Consider the following 24,669-nt stretch of genomic DNA (forward strand, 5'->3'; position numbering starts at 1 on the left):
ACTTGGGAAAGTTGGGATTAAGTCAGGAAAACTTGTTCGGCGGTAACTTGGGGAGGTTAAGTTAGATTTATGTTAGTTTGCGAGTGGATCGGACGTTCTAAGTGTGCTATGTGGAGTTACGTTTAATGTTACATACATACGTATGATTGCGTCTATTTCCCATTGGGGTACGCAGAGAACACGGATCTGCACATACTACGACCCTGACATACAACTTTCGCTTCTGCCATTCTCATCAAAATCTTCATACATTCTCGCTGGTTTAGAGTACTCTTACAATCTTATCTTATCTTATTATCTAGCCGATACGATTCCACTGCTGGGCAAAGGCCTCCCCTTGATTTTTCCACTCCTTTCGACTTTGCGCGATCTCCGGCCAAACTCGATAAGCATTAAGGTCGTCACACCATCTTTAACGCGGTCTTCCTCGACTTATATGCCCGCCTTGAGGTATCCAGTCAGTAACGACCCGTGCCCATCGCTCCAGATGCATCCAACAAACGTGTTCAGCTCAGTCCCACTACAGTTTGGCGGACTTTTTCCCTACATCAGTGACAGCCGTTTTGTAGCGCAGTGTAGTGTTTTGGCACAAGGTCGATTCGTTTGACACCTAGGACACTGCGTCCCATTGCTCTTTGGCAGACCTTGAGCTTGGACTTCTGAGATTCTGTCAGTGAACAAGTTTGGGCACCGTAAGTTAAGATGGGTGGCTACGGTACTGTTACGAAAGAAATAGAAAAAGAAACATACATACATACATACATAAACTCACGCCCGTAATCCCAAATGGGGTGGGCAGAGCCACAAGTAATCAAAGACAACTTGCAGCCACTGTTGATACGAAGTCCTAAGATGGATATGATGAACCTTATGGTGATAAGGGATCAGCCTATCGCCCATAACATTAGTCCAAAAAGAAAATAGTAGAAAAAGAAACAAGTCGTGGATATTAAATTTTAACAGCATGAGCATTATAATGATTACTTTCATTATTAATATCTGTTTAAGTTGTTAAGAGCGCAGCTAACAGGACTTTGCTCTAAGCTTTATGGAGCTTTTTTCGCTTATTCCAACACCCAACAATGGAAGGTTGCGTATTAAAAAATTAACCGTCTTCATACGCCGGGTTAATGTTATACAGAGGGAATAGGGGTGGGATGGTTAGGTTGTCGATAAAAAGATAAATTATTATTATCAACTAGTGCGTCAGGGTTATAGCGTCATAGCGCTCCCTGGACACTTCATACCAAAAAAAAACTCGTTTTACACAGACACTACACACTGACTTTATTGTACACGTACCAACAGATGCCGTATAGTTCATAAAAAAATGTAAAGTTAGGATGGCTGAAAACAATGAAAACTGCTTGTTTGTGATACTGAGGTTAATTAAATTTCTTTTTAAAGAAAACAAAAACCTTTATTCTTCAACATTACTAACTAAACAAACAAGTTTTCTTTGGACATTAGCATAATAAAAACAAAAAGAATAGGTAACTCAAGGAGATTCGCCTAATCTTGCCAATCTCGAATGGTATTTCGTCATTAAGATTGCATTCCCTAGTGACGTATGACGCCATACGATTGAAGACAAAAGTAAGACCAGAGAGATAAACCTAGCTGTCACAGATATTATACATACGTTTGTTTGTTGGAACATTCATACATCTGTATTGTAAATAAATTATAAATTACTTATTATAAAATATTAAGTTTAGCACACAAAAAATATAGTCACATTCACTTGTAACTTTTGTCATTTTGAGTTTTAGACCAGATAATTTTATCGATATCTATACTTCACTGTACATCCCTATGCCAACTAGTTTCCAGTACGTAATTACATTAGTAGCGGCGGGCCGAGCAAGTTGGCAAATGTTAAAATATTACGATTACAATATTACAGCTTGCAAAGTGAACGTTTTTGTCTACAACTTTAGCTTAGCGGTTTTTATTCTTAAGGAAAATTTTAGAAACATGTTGTTCGAAGGTGAATTAGATTGTAAGGTAGACGGTAGTTTACTGACAAACATAACGGCCTCCGTGGTCTAGTCGTTGAGCGTTGGGCTCACGATCCGGAGGTCCCGGTTTCGAATCCCGGTGGGATACATATCACGAAAATCACTTTGTGATCCCTAGTTTCTTTAGGACGTTAGGCTGTTCACCTGATTGTCCGAAAGTCTAAATATTAAAATATTGGTTAAGTCATCAAAATGCTTTAGAAATAACAAATCCAAAAAAATATATATATACTCATCCCTTTATTTCTCCTATGTAACTTACAACTTGTTACAAAAGTAAGGAATTCAATAATTCAGTCAACGCAAAGGACTGCCATCGATATAAGACACTGGAAGTATCTTTTTAGACGTATTTCTGTCTCATCATCTCCCTAGCATTATACTGTTATTCACAGGGTCCGCTTACCTAACCTGAAGATTTTACAGATCCAGTTTTTTTTACAAAAGCGCCTGCCTGTCTGACCTTCCAACCCGCAAAGGGACCAGCCCAACATAGGTTAGGTACTATACCTCCGAAAATGTATTTCTCGGGTATGTGGGTTTCCTCACGACATTTTCAGATTACTTTCTGTATACCTACAAAATTTAACAATACACAAACTTACGCGAATGATCTCTAAATAAAGCAACTTGCACAGACTTTTTATGCGAAGTCCTAAGATACTCACAAACATAACATAAACAGCCTATACAGGTTGTTAGTGACATCGCAACGAAGACGGAAGGGGATGATTCAAAAAATGTTTCTGAGTTAATGATATTAAAATTCCACTTGATATCAACTCAGAATTATGGCCTGAATCATCTCTCAAAGTTTTCGTTACGATGCCACTAACATCCTGTATACATCCCAGTGCTGGGCACAGGCCTCCCCTCAATCAACCAAAGGGGAAGAACCTTAAGATAGTACTCATCGTATGAAAAACCATGTCATAGATTAGAGACCTATCAGACATAGGGGACATGTCAACCCTATGTCATTGTCATTATCATTTGCATCTTAGTTAAGGTAAGGTAAGATATTTAAGCAACAAAACGTATTCTATGTTTTTTCTTAATCAAACACATTATATAATAATCATGATGTCTCTTCCAGACAAGACATCCTAACTTTGATACAAATCGTAAACTCGTAGTTTTACACACGAAACGAAGCATCGACTGGACAGGGTCGTTTACGGTCAGAAGAACAGAATATGGTGACCAAAAATGTTTATTTTCTTGTACAAACATTTTTTTTTATCTTATCTAGCATTAATCACTGCTGAGCAAAGTTTGTACTTCTATTTATAACGAAAAACTAGATGGTGCATGGTGCGCTTATTGCTAAAGCAGCTTCACGTGTCTTGTATTTGTTCGAAAATGACGCACCTACTTCTAACGGTTAACCAAATATGGAACGCTTTGTATGACGGCTATTTTGTTTTTCCGCTATTTTTTACTGGCGATAGAATTTGACCAAGGTTTAAATGAGATATCCGAAACAAACTTTTATTCTGGTTTCACAGTTTCGTCAGGTCGTGGAGATGCGGAGCAGTTTTCGAAGATAAGGAATTATTTTCATGCTCTCATACTCATATATGGAAGCTGGTTCTTTCTAAAGTCCTAAATGACACATTTTCAATAAAAAATAAAGAAAATACATAACACCATGCTCATAATTCCTAAAAGGGTAGAGATAGCAACAGTCCAGATAGGAGTCTATCGTAATAGGATAGTTTCCAACTAGTCAAATTAGTTACATTTTACTAAACGTCAAAACACGAAACTACTGTGTGGAATTTGAAGCAACATGTGACGTCATAGAAAAACGTGAGAAAATGACGCACTTATTATTACATTTGTCTTTATTAAAATTCATAAATAAGTTAACGACCTGTCTTTATTTAGAGATCAGAATTCCATCATTTATCTTTGACCTAGGAGACTACTCAATTATAAGATAGGACTTATTATTTTTTCTTCTATAATTTTCAAATTACTTAAACTTTGCAAATATAGACCGAAAAACCAGTTCAACTTTCCATGTCCAATAAATCCCATATGCCGTGGTCACATTACACGGTCGCTCCCGTACATCTAAACCTAATAAAACCGGCATACAAATTTCCTGAACCAACTTGTTAAGAGTCTTGACCGGGCCATGTAACCAAGAGCCAATTTATTGTGCGCCTCCTGTTCAGCGGCTCCCTGGAGTACTACACGCATACATAAACTCATGCCTATTTCCCACCGGGGTAAGCAGAGACTATGGAATTCCATTTGCTTCCTGAAATACTTCTCTTGCTTCCTCCACATTCATCAATCGTTTCATATACGCACGCCGGTTCAGAGTAGATCTTACTGAACCTTTTCTAAGGACATCTCCAATTTGGTCGATGTACGTCCTTCTAAGTCTTCCTCTGCAAAAGCCCTGCCATCAACATTAGCTTTATATACTGGAGTGGGACGTATATGGTCAATTTTTGTTGTATGTTAACGATACCGGCAATTTGTAAAAATACCTTAGATGGATACCTTCCCCTTTCAAGTTATATCTATCTAGAATGGTAGTATAATAATTGTTAGTTTCAACACAGCACCTACAGCATTTCGCCTGCGGCTTGAGCCGTGGCAGCCCAGTTGGATGACCGCTTGACTCTCACATTGACGTCGCAGGTTCGAATCACAGCATCGGCCTAAACCAACGATTTTCGAATTTGATATCATGCTCAGTGGCGAAGGACAAAATTGTAGGGAAACCCATGTAGATGTGACCTAACCTATTGGGTATTGTTTTCCCTTCGAAGGTCAGACAGACAGTCACTTATGTAAAAAACCGGACTTGTCAAATCTTCTGGTTAGTAAGTGGACTCTGTGAAAATGGGATTAAGCTAGGGAGATGGTGAGCATAGCATCGTATTTGTACTTTTAAAGGGATAAGGCAGAGGACTTGTCGCAGAGGACTAGTGGCTTGTCGCAGGCTGTGGTCGGTGGCCTGTTTGCGCCGAGCCTTAGCTAAGCAAAGGTCATAACCTGCAGTGGAGCAGCGCCGCGGCGCGATAAAGTTATACCTGTACAGCGGGATAAGGGGAAGTTTTATCTTCAAATAATAGAAAATGATGTTCGTGTGTGTGAGGTATTATCTATATCGCCGATTATTCATCGTAGATGGCGATACGGTTCACCACCTATCACGTTGATCTAACAGAGAGCTCGGTGATGCGTGGGTACTTAGTTCATCTTGCGAAGGATGTGTCTTTGACTAACCCAATTGGGATATAGTTTTGAGCTTATGTAATCTTATGTTATAACCTCGTAAGGCCCGGATTTCCAGACACAATAGTTAAACAATAGGATTTGGATTTTAAAAGGACTTTGGGCCTTACGACCATATAATAATTATGACACGTAATAGGTAAATCAATCAATAATTATTTCTTGCAACACAATACAACAATAAAAACAACAATATTTTGTTTTTTAAAATGGGTGTGTTGTTACAATTGTAGTTGAATGAAATGTACTTGGTTATGTATTTTTAATTTATACAAGATTAAATCTCTTATCATCATCATCAGCCGTATGACGCCCAATGCTGGGCATAGGCCTCCCCCAAGGATCTCCACGACGATCGGTCCTGCGCTGCCCGCATCCAGCGGCTTCCCGCGACCTTCACCAGATCGTCGGTCCACCTTGTAGAGGGCCTACCCACTGAGCGTCGTCCGACACGTGGTCGCCACTCCAGAACCTTTCCGCCCCATCGGCCATCGGTTCTCCTCGCTATGTGTCCTGCCCACTGCCACTTCAGCTTTGCAATTTTCCGAGCTAATCTCTTATATACAACAATGTATTAGAATTACAAGTAGAATTGTATTAAATTGTAGCAAAATGCACATACATAAATACATAAACAGCCTATATACGTCCCACTGCTGGGCACAGGCCTCCCCTCAATCAACCGGAGGGGGTATGGAGCATTATGGATATGGAGCAAAATGTACTAGAACTATAACTACTTACCTATTATTTTTGAATGCTATAGATTATAAGCCTATTTCTTATTTTTTTAAATTTAACCATGTCTTAGTGAGACTTTGATCCTGCAGTCAAATTGCTTATGCAATTTTGCAGGTCATTGCATTTATACTAGTGTTACTTAAGGCTTAATAATAATAAATCAAAATAAAAAAAGCTAAATAGTTTATAAGCGATTTAATTAATAACATTACATCTGTAAAATCCTATTTAATGAGAATATATTTAATTTGAATTTGCATTTGAATTGATAGTTACTTACACTGAAATGTTATTTTACAGGCCTTATTCCTTATTTGACAAATAATTTACACAATGTACTTATAAGAGATGTTGTTTCCGGACCAATTCGAAAGCGGCATAAGAATACTGATAGATAAAATCTTCATGTCGCACTCCAACACTGCCAGTGTTGAACCGACCTTCCCCTTAAATATCCCCAAGTCGTAAACGTCACAAATGCGCAATTCAAAACGCATTATGATAAAACGGAATCGATAACGCGATATTGACACAATTACAACACTATTATCGGCATTTTATCGATAACTTGTCGATGTACTGGATGTGGATGTTTATGTTGTGTTCTTTATAAAAAGAATTGGATTTACCTGGAAATGCTTTTATAACACTTTTTTTTATTTTCACTCTAGACGGCCCAGTTGGTAGAACGCTTGCCTCTCACTTTGAGGTTGCAGGTTCTTATCTAGCGCAGGCCTAACACCCCGGTGTGAAATTGGCGCGAGTTTATGTATATAATGTAGTATGTAATTTAAAGATTGAATTCCGATAATACCATCTACGAATTTGTAAAGCAAGATGTGCGTTAGTACCTATTCAACACTTCTAAGAAAATGATTTGATAATCTTTTTGTCACGTATAATAAAATAGTAATAAAATCCTACACATACAAAACTATTTAATATTTAATGCAGGAACACGTAAATATCAGAGATTTAATGAATATTAAAATATTATCTTATATTAATTTACAATTCGAATTTTATAGATTTTAGTGTCCTCTCTCTCTCTCTATTAAGAGCTGCGCTCTTGTCGGTGGAGTAATCGCCATTCCTCTCTTCTTCCCGCCAAAACATTCACCTCCCGATACGACACGACCTGCACCTTCTCTACCTTCCTTCTTCTTCTTTACCTTCTCTTCTTTTCTTTGTAAAAATCAAATCGTAACTAAGTATTCGTACCGCTTCCCTGTGATACATACGTATAACTGTCACAGTATGCACAACGTAGTGATCCGCGGAGGTCCGTTTTGCTCTATGGTAGCGATTTATAAAATAAACGGAGTAAATTATATTCTCTTTGGTGATTTAATTCTGTTTGAATTTAGAAGATTTATTTATTGAAGAAGTGAACGTTAATTTCGATAGAGGATAAAAATATAAATCGAAATTTTAACAATTTGTTTTTTAAAAAAAGCTTCGTTAATATTTTTTTACTCTATGGTAATGGGCCTTAAAAGGCAAATTGATAATAAATGAACTGTTTACTTAACGAAAGCTGTCTTTCAAAATTTCTATCAGCACCTTTAAACAGTGTTGTGGATTATGCTCCATACATCCATACATCATCAGCGGGTATAGTCTGTTTATGGTTATGTTATTTATATCATGTTAGGATGCTCCTACTTAGGTATAATTATAAATATACAAAGTGAAACATAGACAATTACTCGCGTCAGAAACAAAATGGCTGCCGCCTAAGAATTCTAATAAAGACATAAATGAACTGTCAGTCGGCGCAACAACTTTAATGACATAATCGCTTTTCCGGACGTAGGTAATTTTGATATGGACGTTTTCTGCTAGGGTTGAACGGTTTACTTACTAAGTAGTAGAATCAATTGTCAACACTGTTTTTGAAATGTAAAAGTATAATATGTTGTTGGGAGGAGAGATTGTGTTGCGTTAATAAGTTATTTCAGAAGAAATGGAAACGTTTATTTTGTAAAATTCAGAAATATATAGCTTAATAAAACTAAAATAAAAGGCTTCAATCTTAATGCGTACCTAGTAAAATGTTTAACCATATATTTCATTTATTATGGACGGCTTCAAATCTTAACGTAATAATCACATAATTATTTTGCCTAAAAGACAAAGCCTTCTTAAGTTTTTTTTATGAATAATTAAATAATAAATTCCGAAACTGCCTTAACCAACCTGTGTAATTCAAAACCGTGCAGCCCTATCCGTCCCCCACACAAAACCCACGCGTATGAAAGGCCAACCGAAAATGAATCGAATAATATTGAATTATGAAAACAAATGAATTAATTAATCCGAGCGAACTGGCTGAATGGCGCGTTCCTTTTTTGAATGTTCCGTTTGAATTTCGAATTTGACAGATTCGATTTGATTAATGTTCCATTGTATTTTGTTCGGCTTTTGTTTAAATATCCATTTGCGCTGGTTTTTTGTGTTGACTGTACATTTTGTTGTTAATAGAGACGTGATAAAGGGGTTTTGATAACGTGACTTTACTTCGCACGTGAATTTATTTTTAAACTTTTATAAGTAGGTTAATTTTGTTTAAGTAGGTAAGTATCTACTTTTTGAGAAAAACTATAATGTTGAGTATGTAGGTAACATAACGTTCTTACGCTGAAATTCAAATGCTATTTTACTGGGTGTCATGAATTTTGGCGTAGACCCAAAAATTCAGGACTGTTGCAAAACGTCTTTTTTCTTTTATTCCTTTCGCGACTTGCCTGAATTATGCCTACAGGCAAAATTGAGAGCGAATTTTCTTTAGGCAAGCCTCGTGGTCATTTGTTTTATTTTGTATTTGTCCCTTTTTGACGTAAATCACTGTGGGGTTACCTTATCATTATCAACTACCTACTTGACGAGAGAAATAGGGAGTGCTGAGGGTCCTCCCTCGGTAAAAAATTAAAACAAGAAGCCTGAGGGTGTCTAGTCAGAATCAGAATCAGAATCATTTATTCAACGTAATTATTATTATCAAGGATAAACTTGTTGAAGGTCAATGTAACATTTTGAATTTACGTCATTTCGCAAGGTGTTATGGCTGAGGAGAAGAAATGACAAGAAACTGCAACAGCAACACATCTTTTAAATCAATGAGGGTACATTACAAGTTATTTAATAACTAGAGGAACACATTTAATACCAGACATGTTCATCATTTAGGTAATCATTAATCTTATAATAAGCTTTTTTACATAAAGTAAGCTTCACGTGAGCTTTAAATTTATTCTCTGACAAATTTAAAATATTATCTGGTATTTTATTGTAAAAACGTATACATAACCCCAAAAAAGATGAATTTAATTTACTTAATCTAGAATTTTGAACAACAATTTTATTTTTATTCCTTGTATTGTAAGTATGCATTTCACAGTTTCTCGGAAGGAGAGATACATTTTTACGCACATACATAATGTTTTCATAAATATATTGACTTGCGACCGTCAGTATATTTATTTCTTTAAACAGCTCCCTAAAGAGTCCCGACAACGCAGATTATAAATAGTGCGAACTGCCCTTTTTTTGCCCTTAGTTGGGCGTGAATCTTAGCTCAAGGCGTCTGATAGGATTATAATTTGAAAGAGTCAATCGACCCTTTCTGGTCAATAGCGATACGCGCTGAAAGAAGGAAAATGTTGACTACGTTTCACCGGGGCCGATATTTGTATCCCATTCCATCTGTCAGTTTGTCTTTATAAAATAACAGCAATTTAAAAGAGAGTTACAGTTTCATACATCATCATCATCATCAGCCGTATGACGCCCACTGACTGCTCGGCATAGGCCTCCCCCAAGGATCTCCACGACGATCGTTTCATACATAACATAACATAAACATCTTATATGCGTCCCACTGCTGGGCACAAGCCTCCCCTCAATCAACAGGAGGGGGTATGGAACAGTTTCATAAAAATAAGAAATAAAAATACCTAATCGATATTATCGATAGCCGGTATCTTTTTTTTAATTAGGATTGGTTCACTCTTGACCTCATTCTTCCACGAGGTAAAGAAGGGGTCGACGGTGGAGCGAGCTTACCTAGAAGATGCCTATTCACCCGTGACTTCTATCTATACTATTATTGATAGTGCTTTCGATAGTAAGTATAGACAATTTTCAAGGTCAATTATCTATTTTGGCAAACTGACGATGGTTTGACAACAGTATTATGAAGCAATCCTGGTGTGTAGGTACAACTATCTCTGCTACTGCTGTTGGTGGTAGGTCAGGATCGTATTAAATAGAATTCCTTGGTCTCTGCCTACCCTAGCGGGAAACAGGCGTGATCTTATGTAGGTACTTATGTATAAAATGTATCCCTGCTACGACTTACGAAATATTATCTTAGAAGTTTTGGCAGTATTCAATATCCAATATCTCGGAAAAAACACTGTATTCTGTTCCGTATATAACTTTTTTGTTAGCAGAAAATATATGGGATGCGTAACTCCTAACACTTATCAAGGACGGTAAAAAAACCCATTGACTACAGCGGTTGAGGCGTAGTAACAAAAGGGACAGCTCATAAATGTTCTCGCAAAAACTATCATAATTCAAACTTCCTGCGTTGATTTGCCTTTCGTTTTAAGAGTAGAGTTTAGAAATACGCAGACAGTGGCAAAGGAAATTCAAATTTTGTTCTTGTTCTACAGAGAGAGAGGGGGAGATAGTGAAATCATATTACTTATTATTTCAGTTACCAGTTAAAAATATTACAATTACAAAAATGTAAGAAGGATAATAAATACAAATTATTAATTGAATTCGTAACTTTGTTGTGTGTTTATGTAATTTTTTTGACGTGACTAATTGTAGAATTACCACAGACGGCCTTAACTACTTGACCGGACAAATGGGGAGCGCTGATGGCTCTCACCCGGTACTGTTGGTCGCGAATCTCCACGTTAAAAAATAAATACATAATTTTGAACAAATAATTTTGAATTTGAATTTTTTTTAGGGCGTAGTTTGAGAGGATTATATTTTAAAGTATTAATCGACCCTAGTGGGTTGACAGCGATAAGCGCTGAAGGGAAATCTCGTCGACCACGCCGTTAAATATTTATGTAGTGTTGTTCTGTGTGTTTGATATTGCGTTTTTACTATTAATGGTGTCTTTCTGCTATAAACATTTCTTTCTTTCTTCCTAGAAATAAAAAGAAGTAACAGCTGTATCAAAACTAAGAACTATGTACTTATTGTGTATCTAAAGGCTTACAAAAGCGTCAATTCTGTGATAGTCGTAAGTCTGTTCTGCTCTGTGGTAACAATAGTTGCACAAAGGACAGGAAAACCTGATTCGCGGACCTGGGCTTGTCTTTGAACGTAAAATACAACTATTGTTTTTTTGGGTTATATTTATAAGTTTAGTAGATACCGTACTGTATTTCACGCAAATAATTTGTCTCTCTGTCTCTCTCTCTCTCTCTGTGTGTGTGTGTGTGTGTGTGTGTGTGTGTGTGAGTGGATTTATAGTGTGAATTTATATAGGTACTATTACTGTATTGGTGCGTCCTGTATTTTGTACGTATGTACGTATTGTATTTTTCTGCCTAAGGTCACCTGGAAGAGATCACTGTTTAGCACGGCGTTGGGGTGAAAAATCGTCTCCTTAATTGACCCCACCGAGAATCAAACCCATGTTATGGTGACTGAAAGTCATTTTCTGACCATTTGCGGTTTGTATACTCTTATGATACATTGTTATAGGTGTATTACGTATAAAGTTACTACCGCATACGGGCTCACAAACAAACCACAGGCTAAACTTTTAACAACCTTTTTGCTTCGTACGAACATAATGTTATACTTACTGTATCTTTTAAAGAGTGTATAAAGAGCTACCTAATCAGTAATAAAAAAAAACTACACGCTAGTAATCCCTTATGGGGCGTTCAGAGCAACTAGTAATCAGAAGATTTGCAGCCACTATCGGTGCGGAGTTCTTAGATGGGTTTGATGAATCGTACGGTGACAGAATTCGTGTTTGGATCATAAGAAAGAAATAGCAATAGGCTATTACATGGGACTTAAACATACATCCCGTCTTAGCCTCTGAAACCGTTGAGGTCTTCACCAGTATCCCTGGACAAGGATTCTACGTTATACTCCGTAGGTCTGGGTCCCTATCCGAACTCAGCCATCTTAATCCGGCCTACTGAAGTAAGAGGCGCCCACCTCCGCGGCAAGGACGCCGAAGAGGAATTGCCCCAGTGGAGGGCAGAGAAGATGACTCTGTCTCCCTTGGGGTTGGGTTGGTCTTGTATGAAACCAAAGGCCAACGAAAACGAAAGGCAAGAGGTGATATAAAATTATTAAAATTCTAAACAATTTTAAGCTTCCCAAACATACATACATACATAAACTCCCCCCTATGGTATGAAATAGGTGTGAGTTTATGTATGTAAACTTCCCAAAGATTAAAAAAAAACATCTATGGTGTGCAGGTATGACATGATGAAACCGACTTGTATGTAATTGTATTTATGTATATGTATGTAGGTAGATCGCATACAGACGGTGTCAAGTCACATCATTGGGGTGACGGCTGAGGGATGTTGCAGTAATATTTGATAAAACAGGAATTTTGGATAATGAACCAACGATTAACATTTTATTTTTCAAATTCATGTTTGGAACGTAAATGATTATCACCTAATCAGCGGTGAAGGAAAACATCGTGAGAAAACCCACATATCCGAGAAATGCATTTTCGGAGGCATTTGACCTAACCTGTATTGGGCTGGTTTTCCGTTTGAGGGTTGGAAGGTAAGACAGGCATTCGCTTTTGCAAAAAAACCGGACCTGTTAAATCTTCAGGTTAGGTAAGCGGACCCCGTGAAAAACGGGATAATGCTAGGGTGATAAGGAATTTTGGATATCACTGTTATGAATTTGGATGTTCCTGATTCCTGCAGACACCTTTTAATTTTACTTTAAGTTATACCTAGGCTGTCATTTTCTTATCCGCCGGCCATTTCGTTACGTCTTAACGAGCATTTCCGAAGCACGGATTCCAATTATGCCTTCGACATGACCAGACAACGGCTTAGCGGTAAAAAAATACGGAATTCAAAAATATGGAATTATGTTTTATTTTGAAGTTCTTTTTTATAAATGCGGATATAGTTTTAGTTATTTTAAAGATTTCCAATAACTAATAAGAAGTTAGCTAATACGACAAAGTTGCAACCTCAAACACTTTGCAAGCGACATGCGACCCTTGCTAATCCAGGCTTTTTTTAATTCATAGCGGTTGGCAGTACGGTCTACCCATTACAGAAGGACACCATATTAGCGACGCGACGTCAAGCTAGGCTGTTGGTAAAAAAAAATAACTCTAACAACAAGAAGAAAGGGTCCTTCCTTAATACGTTCACTGTGTAACTGAAAATTAGATATCAACCCCTCACTTGCAATGTTATTTTTCGATATACACATTGGAATTTATGTACATAGACACGCCATGGCAAGAAAAAATATGGCCCACATATGGGTCATGCACGTATGAGCTTCTGTTGCCTCATATGTGGTTCATACGCAGTGAACGTGTTAATGTCAAAAATAATTCTGTATATTATCGGTGTTTTTTTCTAAATGAAGAATATTAATCTTCTTCTTCTTCTAATCCTTTTATCCCCTGTTCGGGTATATAGGGCTCCAATAACAGATTTTCACTCCTCGCGATCTTTTGCCGCCACTGTAGCTTGTTCTCATGACATGCCAAGAGTTTTCAATTCTCGGTCTACCGAGCGATGCCAGGGGCCTGTTTAATAAAACTTACAATTGTAAATTACAACGACAATTTGACGTTCATTACGTAGCTAATATGAAACTGCAAAATATTCGTGATCACACACTCCGCAATGTACATCAAATTGTCATTGTAATTTACAATTGTAAGTTTTATTAAACAGGCCCCTGGTCTCTATGGGCCGCCCCCTTTTGCGTTTTCCACGCGCACGTCAGAGCTCTTCGGGACGGGTATTCCACAGGTCGTCATGTCCTTAGAAGACATGTGGAAAAATATGAATAACCAATTTAAATAAAATGAAGTAATGAAATAGAAAAATAGTTTATTCAACCAGGCTATAGTCCATCATAACATAACATAAGCTCACAACAAAAAATGTAATGAATGCGGCCAACAAAAAAAATGTATCTCTACCCACCCCCTTTAGGAACTATGCCTGAGAGTCTACGTATGTTATCATCACCGTATATCATTATCTCATTTTTCACAGAGTCCGCTTGCCTAACCTGAACATTTAATAGGTCCGATTTTTTACAGAAGCGACTGCCTGTCTGACCTTCCAACATTTTAGGTCACATTCTTCCGAAAATACATTTCTCGGGAATGTGAGTTTCCTCACGATGTTTCCTTCATCGCGAGCACGTGATAATAATTTATGATCCAAACATGAATTCGACAACAAATTCTACATTCATTGGTTTAGTCCTGTGCTGGATTCGAACCTGCGACCTCAAAGTAAGCGGCAAGTGTTCTATCAGCTGGGCTACCACGGCTTACATATACATATATATGAAAGCAAAAATTTATAATCATAATCATATCATGTTAATCTGGAATAAATGAATTTATTATTATTATTGCGTTCCACATGTTAAGAGGTTGGTAATATAAGGTAAGTGACACATACCTATGGACCCGGATTGGGCACAGCAATTTAAAGGAGAGTTACAGCCAATTTTTTAGGCTTAAACATAATAAATAAGAACAAGTATACATAATTTAGACATAAAACTAAAGTAAACCACTAATCATTAAAATGTATGAGGGGTAACTACTTGGTATCAAAAGAGTTACTACACTTACCAATGTACAACCAATACAGTCTATCAATGAACTTCTAAAGTTCTTGCAAGGCTACCTTCAACAATTCGTCATGGCACCATAAAAAAGTGCCTGTTATAAATAAACCCGATCCCTGTAACCTGTCAGCCGTGACGCTTATAAGGTTGTATCATTTGATCGAGTTAAAAAAAATGTACCTGCCCTGGTTAGGAATGGTCAGTTTCTATCTAGTATATATTTGGTTTGTAGATAAAATTTGTTGAAGCATTTGAATTGTATTGGATTGTTTTTTTTTCTGTTGGTATGGGAGTTAAGAAAAAACAGGGCGTTCAGTCCAGCTGTAATAATAAAATAAATTGTCTTATAATAAATTTAAAAAATATTACCTAAGTAATTATTTTGTCATTTATTTTTAATTCAGTATTTTTTTTATAATTATTGTTTGCTATCAATCAATACCTGAAGCGGCGTGCGTGTACGAAACGATTGATGATTGTGGAGGAAGCAACAGAAGTGTGCGAGGCAAATGGAATTCCATAGCCCCTGCTTACCCCGGTGGGATTTGGCGTGAGTTTATGTATATATCAAATAAACTAATAAAGTAACTCAATGAATGTCAAATGAACTAACAAACGTGCATGGCATCTATGGATGCCGAACTGTATTTTCAAATACATTCCATTTTAGGTTACTTTTCATATACGCAATTTTGAATAACAAACAATATTTTTTTAATTAAAAACAATGTTGTAGTCCTTATTTTATGTTTTTTTTTTTATCATTTAAGTCACAAAATACTCCTGTATATCATTAAATGCGTGTTCCATTTTGTTTCATCTACAAACTCTACATATACTGCAAATGCACCTGTGTATCGCTTCGAAAGCTTGATTGGCAAGTGTCAAGTGTTAGAGAGAGATGGCGATATCGAAACTATAAGCGAGAAAGAGACAGCAGATTGAAGAGTCCCAGAGAGTCTACATTATTGCAAGATCGAAGATGCATCAGTAATGTTGATTATTTGAGATATTTCAGACTTGCTGGATTCGTTTTTAAATAGAAGCTAAATAGGATAAATTGGCCTTTATTATCGGCATATTTTATGCAAATGAACAAACCCTATTTAATGCGAATAAATAAATAAATAATTTTGAATTGAATGGAGCTGACCGAGTCCCCTTTATGCAGATTCTGTTTAGGGTAAATGTGGGATAGACGCCTCAGTGGGATAGTTGCCTCAGTAAACACATAGCGACATGTATAAACATTAGACCCGTTGTGTTTTGTTTTAACGTAACCCTACCCCCGCTCGTCCTTAAGTCAGTGCCACGCACTTAGCTGGAATGGACGTGTCGCGAATTGTGAGACAATGAACATTTTTTGCGGTAATTAATTCGTGAATTTGGTTCGTCTGAAATATTGATAAGCTCGCAACTTTTGATTTTATGAGGTAAGTGTCTATATTTTTGTTTTATTTAAGTGTAGATGTCTTAAATAAAAGATTTTGTTTATTATTTACGTATGTTTTATCATTGAAGTAAACAATATTTTGCGCGGAGTCTATCCCCTCGAAAAAGGATAGATGCCTAGTTTTTTGTGAGTATAGATGCCCTTTGAGGCATGTATGAAACTTTAATCAATTTTTTATATTTTAGATATACCTCGCAAGTACGTGCGCAAAGTAGGGGCAAGCCCTCGGGGCGAATGGACGGAAGATGCCCTAAGAGAAGCTTTTGAAGAAATGAGGCAGAATAAGCACGGCTTGAATGAAATATCTCGTCGATATGGAATTCCTGCCAGGACCCTGAAAAGACGTTTCGTGAAACAAGATACTAAGAAACTTATTTTAGGTACTTTGTCAATTAAATCATAATAAATAAATCTAAGACAATCTTTAATTATATGCATAGGGCATCTATCCCACAAGCCAAATCATTATTATGGCATCTAACCCACACTTTAGGCATCTATCCCCGATTATAATACTTTTTTTATTTCTTTTGTACAAAAAAAAATACAACTATTAATGTTAAAATACTTTAATTATTTATTTCATTAATAAGTACACAACACATCACAATCATTTAATTTTTATGAAAACTCATATTCTATCATTTATTTGCCTATTTCAAAAAGTGCGGCAACTATCCCACATTTACCCTAATGGAAGTGCAGCTGTGAGGCTCTCATACACAGTAGAAGCCGAACCCTGGGGCGCCACATAATGGATCCCCAGTAGGTCATGAAGCTTCCTCCCAAAAAGATGTTTGATCTAATCGAACGGATCGGTCTAGATTTTTTTTTCTTTTTCGACTTATTGTAAATTTGCCGCAGATGGCATTAACTACTTGACCGGACAAATGGGGAGCGCTGAAGGCTCTCACCCGGTACAACGTTTAAGACAACAGGCCTGAGGGTGCCCAGTTGGGCGCGAACCTCGGCTCAGGGCGTCGTCTGAGAGGAAAAATATTTGAAAGAATTAATCGACCCTAGTGGGTCGATAGCGATAAGCGCTGAATGAGGGAAATCGTCGACCACGCCGCCGGCGGGGTCGGTATCGGGGACCTGAAGTGTTTGGTGTCGCGAGCTGATTGATCGGTCTAGAGGAGGAGTTTTAAATATATATTGTAATCACTAATACACTCACGACGTTAATACAGGGCGTTAGTGACATCGTAATACGAATACCTAAGCCCTTAACTTGCACTTAGACAATTACCTCCAGCAATAAAAAAACACAATCTGTAGGGACTCTTAAGTTCACAATTTCACTTAAAATACTTAAGTAAGTATCTTTCTTAGAAAACTTTAATATTCTATTGTACTTTTTAAGATGTTTTATAACTTAGCCAAGATTAAGTAGAGTAGACAGTAATATTTTAAAAAACAAAAATAAAGATCACGTCTTTTTAAACTTTAATAAACTTTAAACAAGTAGGTATCTTTTATATATAAGTAATTGAAAAGGTGGCAAAATGTCAATTTATACTCTGTCAGTTTAAAAATATTCGCTGTACTAATATAATTTATTTAAAGTACTAAAACGAGAAGTTTTGACAGACTCGCCTTTTAAAAATAAAAAAGATTAAATATCTTTAGCGAATGTATTTTAAGCTGAAACTGCAGTGGGGAGTGAAAGAGAGACAAACAACGCGTTTTGATGTGTTAGAAGGAGAAAAAATATGCACACATGTCACAGATTAGTGAAAGATGCATTTTATTTGTGTCGTGTCATTAGATGGTGCTCGTTAAAATCGAATTAAGCTACGTTTCTTATTTAGTTTCATTTAATCCATGCTTTAGTTTTTTTTATGATTCTAACAACTTCAATAGGCTTCAAAAGTTTCCAACTAGTCAAATCAGTTACTTTTTACTAAACGTCAAAACACGAAATTACTACGGAATTTGTATGAAGAAGCACTCTGTGACGTCATAGAAAAGCGTGATAAAAATGTCGGACTTATTATTACGTTTTTCTTGATTAAAATTCATAAATTAAATAGAAGAAAGAAAATGTTTTTCGTTAGTTTTAGATCTGTCTTTATTTGTAATCAGAATTTGATAATTTATCTTAAACCTAGTACACGACCCAATTGAGATTAAAATTTATCGTGTAGATTAATATAATTTCAATAATATTATACCTTGCAAGTCTTGCAATATTTTTTTTTAGGTTATGGCAATCGGTCGCTTAGGAATATTACTATTTAGGAATAATTAGCGTGACTGGGAGGCAAATTGACACTTGCGCATATAAAAGTAAGTGCGCAATATCAACAAATTATGTCAAATAGAAATAATTATTGCCTTCTTAGGCGAATTATTTCAATGAAGCCTTTTTAAATCATAGGGGGTTTGTTCACTGTCTATTTTTTTGTATGTTCAGTCAGTCTGTTGTATTGTGTACAAATAAATAAAGAAAATTAATTTAAATATAATGTAAAGAGACGAGTTTTTAGGTTTCACTTTGATATAAAGACCTTTAGTACCTAAGTTAATATCTAAACGCAAAAAAGCGTTTCAGCTCGAAAGCAAAAAATAATTTACGAACGAACAAACGTTTTGAGACTACATAATTAAAAAGTATGTCTATTTTCAGGGTCGTTTAAAAACAAGTGGGCTAAAAGCGCTGAGTAATTAATTTAAAAGTCAAAGTTGAAAGGTATTCCAGCATGATCAATTATATTTGTGGAGACTGATAAATGAAAACAGTGGGCTGGGAATGCGAACTTATTTGTACAGTCGGGAAAAATAAAAGTCTGACATTAATAAAAAAAAACTTATAAGTCTAGATTCACACTAATCTTATAAATGCAAAAGGACTGTCTCTTACCTTTTCACGCATAAATCGCTGGATCGATTTAGATGAAATTTGTTATGGACATAGTTTGAGACCTAGGGAAGAACATAAGATATTTAGTATAGCATTTATCCCGAAAATCAATTTCACGCGGACAAAGTCCCGGGTTAAAAGCTAGTTATTTTATATTATCAATGTTTCGATAGAAGAGAAGATTTATATTTTTTTGGTTTTTAAGGATTTCTCTTACATATAATTAATTATGTTTCTAATATATATATATATATGTATACCTGAACCAAAGGTATATAGCCCACAAATTACAAGATTACGTCATTAATAAATAAACGGCTCAATACAAAACGAAGTAATCTTGTCAATTACTTAAATGTCAATCAAAATTGATAGGCATTACAGCTTTTGTCATATCTACGCAACGCTACTCTAGGCAGAGGGCGGGAAAAAGCTTTCAGTGTCCTGCCGGGCTCGATAGAACGCAGTCGTTTAAACTTCGAACGTTCCATTCGAAATCGCGCGCGAAACGTGTTTTTCTTTTTAATTTCTTTCTTTTTAATCTTAATTGAAAAAAGTGTTTTTAAGTTCACAATTTGAAGACTTTCGGATTATAATTGTGGTGTGTGTTATTTTCATTACTGACTTTTGGACATTGGAATTTAATTGGATTTTATGAGCCGTTTTTATGGTAAGCGTTGTTTGTTTTTATGGAATAGTAATTGCTGGAACAAAGTATTATTAGTGTATTAAGCTGGAATTACTGGCTTTGTCGGCTATGGTCTTTGCCGTAGACATAACGACTATGAAATTAAATTAGAATGTAATTTCACGGAGTCTATTTACGTAGCGTTTTATTATAAAACGAGCCCACGCAATATTCTGCTCATAAGTATTTCAAAAAGAATTCTTTATGTTAAATTACTTAAAAATAAACAGCAATTTCTTTTTTAATTTACCTGTATACCAACATTAGGTATAGGTACCTACTATTATTTAATTTGACAGTTATATTTGCCTAAGTTATTGGAGTTCTGAGAATTGTATTTATTAAAATATGAGTGACATCAAAATAGATTTGGAAGTGCTTACCTACTGTTAAGTAATGTTAGGTAACATTATTTCTGCTATCTTCAATTTTAAGCTAAACACCCATGACTTTAGATAAATGAAACGGCAGGTATAATAATTATATTTATCTACTTATTGTTTAACAAACGGCGTAAGGTATATACTCGACTTGTCCCGCGTGTAAAATATTTAAAAAGGGTAATTTGAAAAGGGTAATTCGATGGCGCGATGATCTCGACGGTTATCGAAAAGACTGGATAGAGCTCGCACAGAACCGGGATACTTGGAAAAATATGGGGGAGGCCTTTGCTCAGCAGTGGGATCATATAGGCTAATAATAATAATAATAATTTGAAAAGTACTTGAGATAATTAAGTTTAAATAAAAAAATACGGCAAAAAAATTATTACCTACTTGTCTAATTATAAGAATACTTTTTTACGAATATTTTTTTTTAATGAATTCGTTTGATAGATACCTACATTTATTTCTCTAAACTTCTGCCTAAATAAAGAAACATTTTACATTTAAATACTATTTATCAGCAGCATACCGAATCACAAACTATGTTATCATTCGACACACATCACGCTTGCATCCTAAATAAACTCGTCCTTAAAAAGAACCTTGAAAAAAAAAACATTCTACTTTTTTAAATTCAGTAGCGCGGCACCTGTTGTCTATGGGCCGTTTCCCATCGAAACCCGTTTGTGTAAAAAAAGGATTAAAAAAATATGGTCGATGATTTTGTTACTCGCTTTATTGGTTACAGGTGCGTAGTTTTCGAAATTTACGATTATGATTATGGTTAATTCTGTGTCTTAAAATGATTAAGTCTGTAACTGGAATTTTGATGCTTTACCCCACTGGGTGGTGAAGTATCAAAATTCCAGTATTTCTAATGATTCAAGTCTAAATCCAAAATGATTATTAATCAAATTGCTCTCAATGACTTACCAATTTATTTATTTCAAATTCAAAAATAACTTTTTTTAGTAGGTAACATACTTATGTACACTTTGAATCGTCATTTTTTACATAACGAACGTCTCATCCGCCTTAAACTACTGCAGCTTGTCACAATCTGTATAGCCGGGGAAAAGAAGCTGCAAGAAAATCCTCAGCACAGGGCCCTAGACGTTCTTTTAATGTCACCACCTATCACGTTGGTCTATCAGAAAGCTCGATCTGTGTGTATAATTGCGATGGATGTACCTCTGTCTAGCCCAACTGAGACATATTCGTGAACATATCTTATGTGAATTGGTAAAATAAATAGCTTAAATCAAACGTAATAAAGACTAAAAGTTACGGGTTGAAAACCATAGCTTAAGTTCTCTCGTCCCTTTCCTTTTCGGCAGATAAGAAAATTGCAGGTGAACCTAAATTACAATAAACATAAAATTGGGAGGAATCTGCAGTAATCAGCATTACTTATTGTTTTTACTGTGTGATTTTAGAAAATAAGAGGAAACTTCTAGAAATTGTCAATAGATGGCGCTACTTGGTTCGTTGGTTGGATGTCTTCGCATCTATATGGGTAGGGATACTAATAATTAGCCAATTTGTTTGTTTTGTTCGTGCTTCGGAGGGCTTATTAAGCCGTTGGTCTGTATTAGCCGTAAAAACACCTTCACCAACCCGCAATGGACCAGCTTGGTGGAGTATGCTCCATACCCACTCTGGTTGATTGAGAGGAGGCCTGCGCCCGGTAGTGGGACGTACATGAGCTGTTTATGTTATGTTAATTTTTTAACCCATCACCATACAACCACCACCACCACCACCATCCACCACTACCATCTGTATTCGTGGGTGGGTGGGTGGACTTGGTATCAAAAGAAACTGTACCAACTTATGATTGTCTTCAGAATATTTGGAATTACGAACGAAACAATAAACACACGAAACAGAATGACAAAAAGTAGCTTCTTAGTTCTAAATTCAAATTCTGATACACGATAAATCTAATTTTGAACCAAATTCAAAACTATCTTTATTCAGTAGGTAACTTTGAATCGTCATTTTTACATAACGAACGTCTCTTCCGCCTTCAACTACTGCAGCTTTTCGGAAGATATGATGCGATGATTACCGAGGGTTAAAAAAAAGCGGGAATAAGAAGATGAAAACATAATTATTAATCAATCAATATTATCAATAAAATTTTACAATAGTCTCAATGCGTGGGAAGAATTCGATCTGTCAAAATAAGTAACCTAGTTTTGTGACGTTCATTAACATAGTGATGTATCAGTTGATATTAAGTCGATCGATTATTTTAAATTCAAATTCAAAAATATCTTTATTCAGTAGGTAACATAGTTATACTTGGAATCGTCAACTTTTACATAACGAACGTCTCATCCGCCTAAAACTACTGCAGCTTCTCACAACCTAGAGAAAAACCTCGGCACAGGGCCCTAGACGTTCTTTAAAAAAATATATATTTTATATTGTTATAAAAATTTCTATCTATCTATATAACTATATGTAACTCATTGTAAGGGTTGGATTAATAAATCTTCTCATAAATTCCTTCTAAAATATTTAAATAAAGATCTCACAAAAAGATAATAACCCAAACCCAAAGTATTATATACGAACTTTAATTTATAAATGAGATCAAAGATGGCGCGTAGTAAAAAAAGACAATAAATCAGGAATGCGTACACAGAATACAATCGTCTTTATTTGTTTTTAATTATTTCCTCAATATTGCCCGCCCAAAACATTTTATTATGGTAACACTCGCGGTATATTTTTAACGATATTAATTTATTCGTAAAACGGTAACACTGATATTTTAAACCCGTGCGCCTACTTTCAACCTGTTCTTAAATTATATTATTTATTTATTTATTTATTTTATTGGAAGACCAACAGCTAATATTACAAAATAATAGTTCATATTAAAAACAAACAGCCATTTACAGGTCCTCACCAATAGACACAACTTGACTAAAAAGAAAAATGCTATAAAGAGCACTTACAATATAGGTAAACAAGAAATAATAATAATAATGTAATTAATATGGTAGAACACAATGCAAAAGGTTATTGATTTATTCAACGAAGAAACTCTGACTTAAGAGACGCCTTGCCGCAGTGCAACTAGTATTAAAAAGGTCAATGTCTAGATCACCTGCCAGTCTGTTGAAATTCCTACTCGCACGCCACATATAGGTATTCTGGTATAGGTATATATTATTGTTATTCTATGTTAGACTGGGACAGAGGTACAAAGTTCAAAGAGCAAAAGTGCAGTCACTGAGCCCAGTGAATTATTTTATTTTATTTATTTTACTTTATTTTAAAAAGTGGTGAAATTATGAACCATTAGTTGTCATAATTATGAAATTTATATTTTTGTACATGTTTTTGGTCTATAATAGAAACGACATGTAACCAGAAAGTCTTAAGTGCAACCAGTTAATTTAATACTTTGCAAAAAACTGATTGGAATTTTGCAGCTTATCGCACATCCGTCGCAAGATGAACTAAGTACCCACACCTCAGCGAGATTTCTGTTAGACCAACGTGATAGGTGATAAAACAAACCAACTGCTACTTTTCTAAGAAAAGTTAAAAGTTACCATTTTACTATCGTATCGATAAAAATCTAAAGATAGATAAGAATATGTTCAATACCTACCTTGTTTGTTTAGATTTTACATCAAACAGCGTAAGGAAATAGCTTTATTAGGTAGTTATAGTGAATGTTCAATATTATTATACTATTATAAGAAACAATGTTTGCGTTCAAACATTTTCTTTGATAAATTGTTATTTTGAACAAACATCCATCATCATCAATGTAAATACGTGCAATTATTTTTTTAGAATAAGTCATCTTTTTTTTGACGTGACTCATTTTAGATTTGCCGCAGATGGCATTAACTACTTGACCGGACTAATGGGGAGCGCTGAAGGCTCTCACCCGATACAACGTTTAAGATAACAGGCCTGAGGGTGCCCAGTTGGGCGCGAACCTCAGCTCAGGGCGTCGTCTGAGAGAAAAAATATTTGAAAGAATTAATCGACCCTAGTGCGTCGATAGCGATAAGCGCTGATTGAGGGAAATCGTCGACCACGCCGGCGGGGTCGGTATCGAAGTCAAAACAAGTCATCAAATCAAAAAAAAAAAACCTTAAAAGGTGCTTATAATCGCATAAACATAAACAGCATAATTATATACATACCACTGCTGGGCACATGCCTCCGCTCAATCAACCCGAGGGGGTATGAAGCGTATGCTCTACGTATCATCTTCATCATTATCAGCCGTACGACGCCCACTACTGGGCATAGGCCTCTCCCACGGATCTCCACGACGATCGGTCCTGCGCTGCCCGCATCCAGGGGCTTCCCGCGACCTTCACCAGATCGTCGGTCCACCTTGTAGCGGGCCTACCCACTGTATA

The 24,669-nt window shown here is 35.9% G+C and overlaps 3 protein-coding genes across 6 annotated transcripts in view; 2 read left to right on the forward strand and 1 right to left on the reverse strand.

Annotated features, from left to right (window-relative positions):
* Positions 1 to 19,257, reverse strand: part of LOC126378202 (uncharacterized) — a 49,042-nt gene extending 29,785 nt beyond the window's left edge. The window contains exon 1 of the mRNA XM_050026421.1: positions 19,196 to 19,257. Within this exon, the coding sequence (XP_049882378.1) occupies positions 19,196 to 19,207 (12 nt within the window). The 5' untranslated portion in view covers positions 19,208 to 19,257. The remainder of the gene's footprint in view (positions 1 to 19,195) is intronic.
* LOC126378047 (irregular chiasm C-roughest protein-like) overlaps positions 1 to 24,669 on the forward strand; it is a 416,593-nt gene that overhangs the window by 293,943 nt on the left and 97,981 nt on the right. For 2 of the 4 annotated variants that reach the window (XM_050026142.1, XM_050026145.1), the window contains exon 1: positions 19,660 to 19,865. The exons of the other annotated variants lie outside the window; for them this stretch is intronic. The gene's annotated coding sequence lies outside the window, so the exon portion shown is untranslated. Of the gene's footprint in view, positions 1 to 19,659; positions 19,866 to 24,669 lie in introns of those variants that run through there. 4 annotated transcript variants of the gene reach the window in all.
* The window catches only part of LOC126378203 (zinc finger matrin-type protein 5), a 233,798-nt gene that overhangs the window by 118,962 nt on the left and 90,167 nt on the right, over positions 1 to 24,669 (forward strand). The gene's annotated exons all lie outside the window — the stretch shown is intronic.

The sequence above is a fragment of the Pectinophora gossypiella genome, chromosome 25, assembly GCF_024362695.1.
Source record: "Pectinophora gossypiella chromosome 25, ilPecGoss1.1, whole genome shotgun sequence".
NCBI classification, from domain to species: domain Eukaryota; kingdom Metazoa; phylum Arthropoda; class Insecta; order Lepidoptera; family Gelechiidae; genus Pectinophora; species Pectinophora gossypiella.